The 12,620-nt window shown below is 33.6% G+C and overlaps 2 protein-coding genes across 3 annotated transcripts; both read right to left on the bottom strand.

The window, feature by feature from the left end:
- Window positions 1-886: 886 nt before the first annotated feature.
- Window positions 887-5,672, bottom strand: LOC117631454 (cyclic nucleotide-gated ion channel 1-like). The gene is made up of 8 exons (XM_034364612.1): window positions 5,591-5,672; window positions 5,047-5,167; window positions 3,642-4,071; window positions 3,324-3,518; window positions 2,898-3,202; window positions 2,266-2,377; window positions 1,892-2,140; window positions 887-1,649 (listed from the first exon to the last, which is right to left on the bottom strand). Exons 2-8 carry the CDS (start codon window positions 5,112-5,114, stop codon window positions 1,086-1,088), a joined length of 1,923 nt encoding a protein of 640 aa, XP_034220503.1. The 5' UTR covers window positions 5,115-5,167; window positions 5,591-5,672; the 3' UTR covers window positions 887-1,085.
- A 2,001-nt stretch (window positions 5,673-7,673) lies between these two features.
- Window positions 7,674-11,986, bottom strand: LOC117631944 (cyclic nucleotide-gated ion channel 1-like). Of its 2 annotated transcripts, XM_034365288.1 has the most exons (9): window positions 11,902-11,986; window positions 11,541-11,684; window positions 10,151-10,580; window positions 9,813-10,007; window positions 9,547-9,697; window positions 9,393-9,453; window positions 8,969-9,080; window positions 8,593-8,841; window positions 7,674-8,288 (listed from the first exon to the last, which is right to left on the bottom strand). In XM_034365288.1, exons 2-9 carry the CDS (start codon window positions 11,627-11,629, stop codon window positions 7,740-7,742), a joined length of 1,836 nt encoding a protein of 611 aa, XP_034221179.1. In that variant the 5' UTR covers window positions 11,630-11,684; window positions 11,902-11,986; the 3' UTR covers window positions 7,674-7,739. The 2 variants fall into 2 exon arrangements, with proteins under 2 accessions (XP_034221179.1, XP_034221177.1); XM_034365286.1 differs by having other exon boundaries at window positions 9,393-9,697.
- Window positions 11,987-12,620: the final 634 nt, after the last annotated feature.

Raw genomic sequence — 12,620 nt, 5'->3', positions numbered from 1 at the left:
AACCTTTCACTCAGCCTGAGCAGTTGTGGCTCACTCATTCTGCATGACAGTTTTTAAATCATTGATCAAGAGCCTTGTCAGCATAGCAGTAATAACCTTATGCTCTTGATCATAACTTAACATATAAGATAGGCAAATTGGTGAAAACTACATGCTAATATAACTTATGATATAAACAATTAGGTTTAAAATAACTTTTGTGTTTACAACATGGATTAGATTAAAGAATAAAAACCTAGAGCTCTGATACCACATGTAAATCCTTACTAGGCTTTTATTCTAAAATACTAACCTTGCTCAGCCATGACAACTATCGAGGATCTTCTTCTCCTAAGCAACTCTTTAATTCTCTTTCCTCTAGATAGGGTGAGAGTCTGTTTTTTAGTGTGTTTAGCTGCAAGGGAAGGGACCCCTATATATACATGCATAACTCGAATGCCTTGCCTATTAAGAAGCCTTCAAGTATTCTATTTGCATTAGACTAGGTTTGTTTCAATCCATATTGTATTAGGAATTCTATTAACACTTGTGTTTTACTTTAATAAGTTCTATATAAGTGGTTATCCGAAAAGCTTGAGTTCTATTCCCTAATCAATTAAATCACTCAAGTCCTCCTAGGATTAGAACATCATATTTCCAGGACTAAGACAATAGAATGGCTTACACATCTTACACATAATAAACAACAATTTACCACAAATGATCTCCCATCATCATCCTACCTTTTCTCTTTGTATACTTGTGGCATGTTCACTAATCCGTAATTGGATTAGGAGGAATTGAATTAAGGATGAACTAAATTGAAGAGGAGTTGGATGGAGGAGAATTAAATTCCGGATTCCTATTGAAGTTGTTTACTAAACCATATGGATTGAGGAGAGTTAGATTCCTAATGAAAATTTCAATTCCTAATTAGTAAACACACCATTACAATAACTTACAATAACTTTCAATTGTAAGTAGTATTAGGGAATCACACAAGTCTAACATCAATAGCAAGTGTGGGTAGATATGGTGTTAAACAAAGGCAAGAGGGAAATATTGGATTTTATTTGTTTATACATTTTATACTTAGTAGCGATAAATTAACAGGACGCATGTAGTCGTTGATATGCGAGCCTTTGCTCTCGATGATCAGCAGCCAACTTGGAAGACCTTGTAGCCTTCTTTTCTCGATTGCGTCGACGGACTGCTCGAACGGAAGAAAGTGCCAACTTCTCCTCCAACTCCGAATTGTTCAAAGTGGGAAAATACCACCAAAATTCAGTCACTACCGTCTTCAAGTCCTTGGCTAGTAGAGCAAACGCTTCTACTTTTGTATGACATTTCACATTGTCAGTGCAGATAGGAAGGTCCGAAAAGGAGATGTATGTCGAAATTCGGCTAAGAAGTTCTTCCCCGTAAAAATCGCCTTTCTCAAGACACCTTGTGATTGATGATGTTGATGATGAAGAGGAACCATTTAATTTTCCAGAACCATCAATGTGAGTACCTGCAAAGGTCCATATAATTCCTTGTGTGATGAAGAGCATCAAGTCAAGTGGTTCTCCTGCTCGAATCACGTAGCTATTCTCCGAGTAGATCACTGGCTTTAAATAGTTGCATATCACTTTCAACACCCTTTCATCAGTACTTTGAAGCATTGGTACCTATACATAGAGTACATATTAATTCAATAAGAAATATTTAATTCTGAGGTAGGAGAAATTGTACACGTGATATAAATCGTTCATATGTTAAATAATAAGCAGACAATACTAATATTTCTCAGTTTTAAGGTAATAGTATCGATAAATATTCACCTATAAATCTATTACATGGATAAGATATACTTTGCAAAATAAAATTATATAGCCAGATAGAGAGGTGAGTATTGGAACATATTACGTACTTTCTTCAACGTGTCCATGCAGAGATAACGCTTTATAGATTTCCTATTATTCTGTGAGAGAATAGAGAACATATTCTCTACATCAGCATCTTTGTCTTGTTCCAGTCTTTGTTTGACATTTTTCATAATCACCGTCTTCATATCCTCTGGAAGACCATTTCTAGACATCCACAATTGGATCTCTAGGTCTTTCATTGCCATCTTCTGGCATATGTTCTCTGATTTTGTAGTTGCCAACTGTATATATGTCTGTTCCACCACAAACAAGCTTATATTACAATTTGTGACTTAGGCTTTAAATTATAATTTATTAAAGAAAAATAAATAAATAAAACAATTAATAATAGATCTAGGAAGGAAGATTGTTTCCCAACCTGTACATTTCCGATGAGATACAAAAAGAGTAGCAAGCCAATAACAGAAATTAGAATTGCAAAGCAGTTTTCCCACACGTAACTACTTGTTTCTAAATTCGTCCCAAAGTTACTGCAAGGAGAACAATTAATTAAAGAGTCAAAAAAAATGTGTCAGACACTATTCAATGGCTATATATACAGCACATAATGAGAAAAGAGAGCACTATTTGTTATATGAGGGTAAACTAGTAAAACCAAAATAACCTATTTCACGCACTCGCTATTCGCTTATTATTTTATACTATTTCTCCCTATTTCACAAGTAAAATTTCTCCATTTCCGTTTCATTACCTCGTTTGTATCTCTCTCCTCATGTAACTTATCAAAATAGAAGAGAAAATGAGGCAATGCAACGGGTGGGAAATATTTCTCCTATCTCAAGCTCCAACTATTCATCTTAATCAAAATGCATGCGGAATGAAAAGCCCTAATTCTCATAGCCTGTATAGAAAGGCTAGAATGTCTTTTATAAAAAAGAAAAATCTTGTAATGAGCATAGTTGGTGTTTCTTTATGTTGAACAAAACTGAATAAAATCACTGCGGAATAACTGAAAATTTGTTCATTGTGATTGATTTGTATAATGCCAACCTGAGATTTCGCAGGCCCCACCAATAAGAGTGAAAGAACTTTTGCATAAAAGGTGTTGACCCCGACTTAAGGGCATCAACAAATATTCCAAAATCAAATATTGAGGAGTTTGGTGGATCTAATGGGCACAATTTATTTAGGAATTTGACTTTACTTGAAGTGGTAATGTCGTCTCCCAGACTATAATCATCGCAATGAAAGTGATAATTAGCTACACAAAAAGTTTCAGTACTTCTTTTACAAGCATGATGCCAACATGACGTCTCTCGTTGGATCGAAAAGAAGTACCAAAAACCTCCAAGTACCTAATCAAACAAGCAAAATAGTGAATGACATGGGAAAATTGAATGGAGAAAAATAATCCAACTCCATCAAAGGCAAAAAAACATAAAATAATTGAGTTATGATGAGGGAGACGAAACTTACATGACTAGCGAGGATGTATAGAAAAAAATTGAATGCACCTCTAACCCATCTTTTGATCCTTGTAAGTTCCTCATACGTTAGGTATATTCGATAAACCCTTGGCAAATATTGGAAGAGAAGAAGGAAGGTCATAATCCTCCTTTTGCGAAAATACTGAGAGCTTTTCCTTCTGAAAAAGACAACTCCTATTGCTAACTGCATGACAGAAATAATTACAATGGACTGGACTAAGATCATTTCTTCTTGTGTTAAGCAACAATCAATCAATCAATTTATATATATATATATATATATCAAATAATTTAGTCTTTCTCTTACTTGTGGGATTGGAAGAGCAGCAAGAAAGTCAATTAGGATGGAAAACCAGGGCATTGCCTTAACCAACTCTCTTCTTCTGCATAACCAATCTGACTTTCCTCTTCTTGACACATGCTCCGAGGCCACGATTTTTGCCGTGACACGAATCTGATGTACCATATGGATTACGAAAGTGAGGTCCATGAGCGTTCGCAGAAGAAGAGCTGCAGTCCTCAACTTCTTGTCCTTACCAAGGCACTTGTATTTCTCATTGATGTTTGGGATGTAAAAGAACAAAGGATCCAATGAGACTGCAATCACACATGCAATTACAAATATCTTGTTCCATAATGGAAGGAAAGGCCCCTGTGGGTCAAAAATTTCCTTTGCTGTTGGCCATTTTTTACTTGCTGAATTTCCTTCACCTTTTGCGGGAGGCCTCTTCCCAGTGCTGATATAAATGCATATAATGCCATTAGAACGTAAAATAAAGACAAACTAAACATGGATAACTTTAGAGGACAAACTCCTCGCATGATATAATTTGGGCCTTGGGAAGTTGGGCTAGTGTTACATTTCTCAGAACAATGGTATGGAGCAATTGTAATTATTAAAAATTTCACGCATATTATATGCATGTGAAGCCGAGAGATAAGTGGAAGATAAGGATTTTATTTTATTTTATTTTATTTTTCCCCAGCAGTTGTTGATTACTATTTTATCTCATATATTATCTTTTTGTATGAAACTCTATCAAAAGTGATTAACAAAGAGGCTTCTCTTAAAGGCCTTTTTATAAACGGGTATAATACAAATACCAACTAGCTGAGTCTAATCGGAACTTTGTTAAGTGAATAACATAAGCATTAAATAGTAGTACACACACACACATATATATATATATATATATATATAAAGTTCTTTTCTCATTGGAGTGTCGGCACGTTATTATAGTGTAGACATCATTGTAAACAGGAAGGAAAGTAAGGAATGATAGTAAAAAATACATGGCATCTGAAGGTAATAACGTCTAGACGTTCACATAAAAAAATATGTAGTTTTATAGATACCAATTAAATTTTGATATTGTGGCACTTCTCTTTCCAAATTATTTACAAAATGTTCAAATTTTGAATATAATAGTATAAAAATTTGTAATGATTCTTAATTACTTGTTTACCTTTTTTTATCTTAACTTTTTCGTTTAATGTAAGGAAAATAGGGGTGTTACAGGGCACTACTCTTGGTCCCTTGCTTCTAAGTTTGAATCACCCTCCCCATAGAGTAGAGTAATTTAATATCGATCAATAAAAATTATAATAATTGCTTTAAAATAAGATGGATCAAGAAAAAAAAAAAAACTCATAACATAAAATTAAAAAAATAAAGTAAAATGAAATAAAAAACAAATGCAAAGAAACTAAACCTTTGGATAAAACTGTCAGGATTCACAAAGCTCTCGTCAGGATTCACAAAGCTCTCATCTGGTTTCATAACTATAAGAGTAGAAGAAATATTTGGAGCACCACGATGTTGTTTCGTTGGTCCTGAAAATATATAGAAAACTGAAGATGATAAGTAAAAGGGTTTCATAACCAAACGTCTGTCAAAACAGAACTAATAGAAAATGGATGAGGGGTGAACTGCAAGTAACCTAGTCTACAAAAATAAATTAAAATTTCACAAGAATAAACTATGTCCTTCTCCTTAACAAGGCAAAATAAAACGTTGTAGCCAAGTTCGGTATATTTATACATAATATATTACGATTTTGCTATTTATTTTCAGTTGTACTATAATCCTTCAAAATTCAAAAATAGATATCAATTGAGGGAGTAAATTGAGTGATAAAATATGGACAGTTGAGAAATAGTAAGTGATGCAAGTAAGGTTACAGAAACCATGCGAAGGCGAGCACAAGAGGTATATAAAACCGAAAGCTTCAAGTGATAATACTGAGCTGAACCTACCTTGCTATTATGAACGACCTCCTTCAAGAGTCCAATACAAGGGAATAGCCTGAAGAGCTTGTATTTGTTAGGAATCTTGCTGCAGCTGGCACATTGCATAAAATAAATAATTGGGTTCACTTTACTTTTTAGAAAAGCTCTTCTTTTTTTTCTTTTTCTTTTTTTGGTTAGGAAGATAAATATTTAGCTCTAAAGAGCATTATATTTTTTTAGATGAATGATTGTTGATATCGTGTGAAGAATATAAAAAGGGAAAGAAATAAAAAACCAAGTAAATGCTTTTAGGTTGCTTCACAACAGAGCCAAAAATCTTTTAGAAAAGTTGTGTTCTTTTAGAAAAGTTGATGGAATACAGAGAAGAATAATGCGTCCTGCTTTTTTGGTAGACTAATTGTTAGTATTATTCATTGACTGACCAAGACCTTGTGTACAAAGTTCGATTTATAAATTGATTTAGTATTTTTATGTGACACCTTAATATTTTCTAATTTGTCTTTGGAACGCTACAAGTACTTTCTTCTCAATAATTTTAATGTGGTCCCTAAGATAAGGGAGAGGAAAAAGAGAAAAATGGGAAGAGAACATAATGAAAGGGAAATTTCACACTGTGCTTAGTTCATGGCTGCGCCACCTATTTTGATCGAGTCTAAGAAAGATTCCTCTTGTGCCGAACCTATGGTTCAACACTCAAGATTAGGGATAAAAACCTAAAGGCTGACACTGGCTTAATATAATAAATAAGGTTTAGAAAGACCGCAAAGATGTGTGCTTGCTGCTGTATACTTCTTGATTAACGTTGGATGAGTAGTTGGGGCATGTGAGATAATCCACACCATTGATTGTAGGTTATCGGTTAACTTGTCTATTCCTTCCTCTCTCCTCCTTCTGTGACAACGAGAAGGCTCTGATGACCACATCTCCTCTCTCGATTATTGGGAGGGTGTTCCTCTTGCAAATGATCTGTGTTTTGTTGTAAAAGTTTCATAGTTATTCAATTTGAGCTCTGCCTTTATGTTTCTTTTATTGTAGTTGGTCATTTCAAATTAATACTCTTTGAACAATAAATAGCTACATTTGTATGATTTAGTGTTTTGAGCTATAGCTTTTGTCTTGGAATTCTTTGGTATAATCACTTTTTGGTCCTTAAGATGCAGCAAAGTAGGATTCCCCTCTGGGTTTTTAGTTGGAAAAAATATAAATTATTGGGAAAACACTTTGTGTTGTTTGTATGTTGGGAATGCTTTAGAAATCATGTGACTTTGACTTGGGCTGAACCTATAAAGAACTCAAATAACCAATTAGGCTGAAGTGGAAGTTGGGTAAGTTTCTAGTCTCAACTTTGTAGCCATGGATGTAATTTAGATAAGGAATGTGGTCATTATATCTTGAATTTGAGAATGTTTTGATGTTTAAAGTTGATAAGATGTTATATATAATTGTTTCCTATAAATAAATAAAAAGCTGATAAGTGATGAATATTTTTGGGGTTGGTTGATGAAATCTGAGGTTATATTTCGTTGTAGACAGATGTAGATTTGTGCTATATTTATTTTTTTGATGGCAATGCAATGTTCACCATAGAATTTTGGTGTATGCTCTTTGATAAAGGTAAATCAATATAAATAAATGATTATGGTGTGTTTAATCTTTTTTTATTAATTACTACATATTTTCTACACTCGCAGCGTTTGTCAGCTTGCTATATAATCAACTTAAATCAATTAAACCCATCAAGCATTACATTTCCTTCCAATTATTTTTGATAAAGTAATAGATAATTGATTAAATAAACATCCTACAATGTTTCAAAAAAATTCTAAGTTTTTCTTACAATTTATGTGGTTTTTATTCAAATTTTATCGACATTGATAATATCCCGATATTTTCATCAAAATTTTCATATTTTTGAACTACCGATATTTTTGAAATCATCGATATTTTAGACCTTAGTTGTAACTTCCACATCTATGCACGCGTGGGCATGCATTAATTGAAGTATGTGCCACGTGGCAGTATCTATTTGCAGTAACTTTCAATAGCATGTGTGCATAGTTCTAGCGTTAAAAAAAGGCAAGAGGCAAATTGTTAAGATTTAATTTATTTCATATATGTATATTGCGCATCAATAAATTAACATGAAGCATATAGTTTAATTTGCGGGCAATTGTTCTCGATCAGCATCAGACTTAGGAGGCAGTGTAGCCTCCTTCTTTGATCGATTTCGTTGACGGACTGCTCGCAGGGAAGAAAGTGCTGATTTCTCCTTTAACTTGGAATTCTTCAAATCGGGGAAATACCACCAGAATTCAGACACTACCCTCCTCAAGTCCTTGGCCAACAGAGCAAAGGCTTCTACTTTTGTATGACATTTCACATTTTCGGTGCAGATAGGAAGGTCCGAAAAAGAGATGTACGTCGAAATTCGGCTTAGAAGTTCTTCCCCATAAAAATCGCCTTTCTCAAGACACTTTGTGATTGATGTTGATGATGACAAGGAAGAAGAGCCATTCAATTGTACAGAACCATCACCAGCACTAGTACCTGTAAAGGTCCATATAATTCCTTGTGTGATGAAGAGCATCAAGTCAAGTGGTTCTCCTACTCGGATCACATAGCTATTCTCCGTGTAGATCACTGGCTTCAGATGGTCGCAGATCATTTTCAATACCCTTTCATCAATGCTTTGAAGCATTGGTACCTATACATACAAACACATATATAAATATCGATAGCTCAGATTAATTCAATAGAAGAAATATTTACGTTCTGGTTAGGAAAAATTATTGTATGGCATTGAAGTACAGTCACATGGTATAGTTAGTTCACGAGTTAAAACATAAGTGGACAACACAATTAATATTTCCCACTTTTAAGCTATAGTATTAATAAATGTCCACTTATATTATAATGTGTGGATGTATATACCACACTATATTTACTTTAAAAACATAAAAATAAAAATTATAGCTAGCTAGATAGGTGAGCATTGGAACATCACGTACTTTCTTTAGTGTATTCATACAAAGATGGCGCTTTATAGATTTCCTGTTATTTCGTGAGAGAATAGAGAAAAGATTCTCTACATCAGCATCTTTATCTTGTTCCAATCTTTGTTTGACATTTTTCATAATCACGGTCTTCATATCATTGGGGAGACCATTTCTAGACATCCACAATTGGATCTCTAGGTCTTTCATCATCATCTTCTGGCATATCTCCTCCGATTTTGTAGTTGCCAACTGTATATACGTCTGTCTCACCACAAACAAGCTTATACAATGTTGTTGATACATATGCTCTAAAGCTTAATTTGATTTGAAGAAAAATATACATAAATAATAATAATAATAATAATAGAGAGGTAGATTGTTTCCCAACCTGGACATTTCCGATCAGGTACAAGAAGAGTAGCAAGCCAATAACAGAAATTAGAATAGCAAAGCAATTTTCCCACACGTAATTACTTGTCTCTAAATTCGTTCCAAAATTACTGCAATGGAAAAAAAATATAAAAGGATTAACTTTAGTAAACTCCCCAAATTATAGAAATTATTACAAATTCATATCTAACTTTTAAAGATCCGTTTGACCAGTATTCGAATTTAACGAAATCTTTCAAAAGACACCCTCCATTAATAAGATTGATAAAAATTCTGTTAACTGTTAATGTGGAATTCACATAGACTGAAAAATTAACAAAAAATTTCTTATTTTTCAAATGAATTAAAAGAATATAACATAAAACTAAAAAAATAATAATATAAATATAAAATCATTGCAAAATTATATGCATAATACGAACCTGAGATTTCGCAAGCCCCACCAATAAGAGTGAAAGAATTTTTGCAGAAAAGGTATTGACTCTGACTTAAGGGCATGAACAAATATTCCAAAATCAAATCTTGTGGAATTTTGTGGATCTAATGGGCAAGCTTCACTTAGGAATTTGACTTTACTTGAAGTCATATTTTCATTTCTCAAACTAAAGTCATCGCAATGAAAATGATACGTAGCTAGACAATAATTTTCAGTACTTTTTTGACAAGCTTGATGCCAACATGATATCTCTCGTTGTATGGAAAAGAAGTACCAAAAACCTCCGAGAACCTAATTAAACAAGCAAATTAGTGAATGATAAAATAAAATTGTATAGAGAAAAATAATACAACTCCATGAAAGGCAGAAACGATGAAATAAAGGTGACGAGGGAGACATAACTTACATGACTAGCAAGGATGTATAGGAAAAAATTGAATGCACCTCTAACCCATCTTTTGATTCTTGTAAGTTCCTCATATGATACGTATATTCGATAAACTCTTGGCAAATATTGGAAGAGAATTAGGGAGGTCATAATACCCACTTTGCGAAAATACTCAAAGCTTCTCCTTTTGAAAAAGACAACTCCTATTGCCACCTGCATGGCAAAAATAATTACAGTGGGTTAGACTTAGATCATCACTCCAAAGGTTAGATGATTAGATCCTTTCCTCTTCTTCTGTTAAGCAAAAATATCAATTACTTGAATTACATCTCAAATATAAATTAATTTTCTCTTACTTGTGGGATTGGAAGAGCAGCAAGAAAGTCAACTAGGATGGAAAACCAGGGAATCGCCCTAACCAACTCTTGTCTTCTGCACAACCAATCTGCCTTTCCTCTTCTTGCTACCTGCTCGGAGGCCACAATTTTCTCCGTGACACGAATTTGATGAGCCATATGGATTACGAAAGTGAGGTCCATGAGCGATCGGAGAAGAAGGGCTGTAGTTCTCAACTTTTTGTCCTTTCCAAGGCACTTGTATTGCTCATTGATGTTTGGAATGTAAAAGAACAAAGGATCCAATGAGACTGCAACCACACATGCAATTACGAATATTTTGTTCCATAATGGAAGGAAGGCCCCTTGTGGATCAAAAATTTCCTTTGCTGTCGGCCATTTTTTACTTGCTGAATTTCCTTCACCTCTTGCAGGAGGCTTCTTGCCGGAACTGATAGAAACACATACAGAATGCAGGCATTGTAATGTAAAAGAAAAACATTTTTTTATTTTTTTGGCTACATAAAAAAAAAAAACAAGTTGGCACCAATTAAGTAACACGAAAAATTTTAAAGGATAAAGTTTTCACTTCTCGCATGATATAAGCCTACCTCATGCAAGGGGTGAAGACTTTATCAGAAAATATTTATGGAAACTCTCAAAACAAGTTGGCACCAATTAAGTAACCTGGACAATTTTAAAGGATAAAGTGTTCACTCCTCGCATGATATAAATATTATTTTATTTTAAAGGACAACTTTATCCGTATATAAGTCTTCACTCCTCGAATTTTATTTTATTTTTTATTTGCATTTTTAGAGGTTCCATAAATATTTGCAGAGTTTCGAACTTCTACCCATATAATTCGTAAAGGCTCTATAATTATAATTGTGTGCATCCCATTTTTATGAGGAATTTAAAATTAGCCCAAGGCCCAAATTTTTGAGTTGGCAAGGGCCGGGAGCTAGTCCCCTTGAAAGTTTGAATCCCCCTCCCCATAAATTGGATTAATTTAGAGTAAATTTTTACTTGTATAAAAAAAAAAAAAAATTTTAAGAAACAAACACTCCACGTATACTATGAATATTATAAGCGTGTGAGGTAGAACTTGAGAGGATTTTATTTTGTTTTTCTAAAGGCAAATAGGGGTGTAATATTAATTTTTCAAAAATGGTTGGCAAAATGAATTCTCAAAAATAATAATATAAGATAGGAGATGTAGATTATGCTAGTTGATCATGGCATTTTCCCGCCCCCTTACAACCGAGTTCAAAGTGCCCTCTTGTAGATTAGAGTAGTTTAATAGCAGTTTGTAAAAATAATAATAATAATAATTGTATTAAAATAAGACTGATCAAGAAAAATAATCTATCCTAACATAAAATAAAAAACAAATCCAAAGAAACTAAACCTTAGGACAAAACTTTCAGGATTCACAAAACTCTCATCAGGATTCACAAAACTCTCTTCGACATTCACAAAGGTCTCGTCTGGATTCATTACTACAGCAGAGTCAAAGAAACTTTATGAGTACCACGACGTCGTTTCGTTGGTCCTGAAAATATATAGAAAACTTGAGATGGTAAGTAAAAGGCTTAACAAGCGTTCAACCAAACGTCTAGCAAAACAAAACTAATAATTGAAAATGGATGAAGGGTGAGCAGAAGAGGGATATAACAGACTACAGAGACAGAAGTTTGATGAAAATATTTATTTGAGGAATTCAAGCTTGAAGCTTCAAGTGACAATACTAAACGGAAAAATTAACCTACCTTGCTATTAATGGCCTGGATGCAACACCAAGAGTCCAGGAGTAGGGAGGAAGCTAAAGTTGGTAGGGATATTGCAGCAATTCCATTTTCTATTTTATAGACTTATTTTATGCTGCAGCTGGGAGTCTGGGACATTGCATAAAGTAAAAATTTGGGTTCACTTTACTTTTCAGAAAAGTTTATGTTTTTGGTAAATTACTTTCAAAGAAAAACATATTGACTCCGGAGGAAAAACGTGTGTAAAATATTTTATATTTATATTTGGGATTTTTATAGAAATGTCACCTGAATTTATACTTCAGTTTCAATTTATAAACTTAAAAAAAAATTTAAGAGAAATGTCATCCTAATTTTTCAAAATCCATGATTTGTTATCTGATTTTAATACCATCTAATTTTTCATCCATTTTAAAGGGTATTATAGTCTTTCCATTTTCAAATAAAAAAAGTGAAAAAAGAGAGACCTCTCTCTCCCTTTGTCCCCTACCCCAACCCCACCTGTGCCCAAAACACATCTCTCTCTCTCTCTCTCTCTCTCTCTCTCTCTCTCTCTCTCTTTGAACATGTATTAATTTTTTTATGTTCATTGAGCATGTTTGAAATTTTCAGATACTTGATTTAAAACTACTTAAGCATCCCACCAAAATCCAACCCCTTTCGTATCTTTATAGTTTCATCAACTTACGCGTTTTTGTTGAAGGATCTAAGTTTGCTTGGTC

This window comes from Prunus dulcis, chromosome 6, assembly GCF_902201215.1.
Source record: "Prunus dulcis chromosome 6, ALMONDv2, whole genome shotgun sequence".
NCBI classification, from domain to species: Eukaryota; Viridiplantae; Streptophyta; class Magnoliopsida; order Rosales; family Rosaceae; genus Prunus; species Prunus dulcis.
The sequence above is the reverse complement of the archived record's forward strand: the minus strand, read 5'-3'. Positions and strand labels throughout refer to the sequence as shown.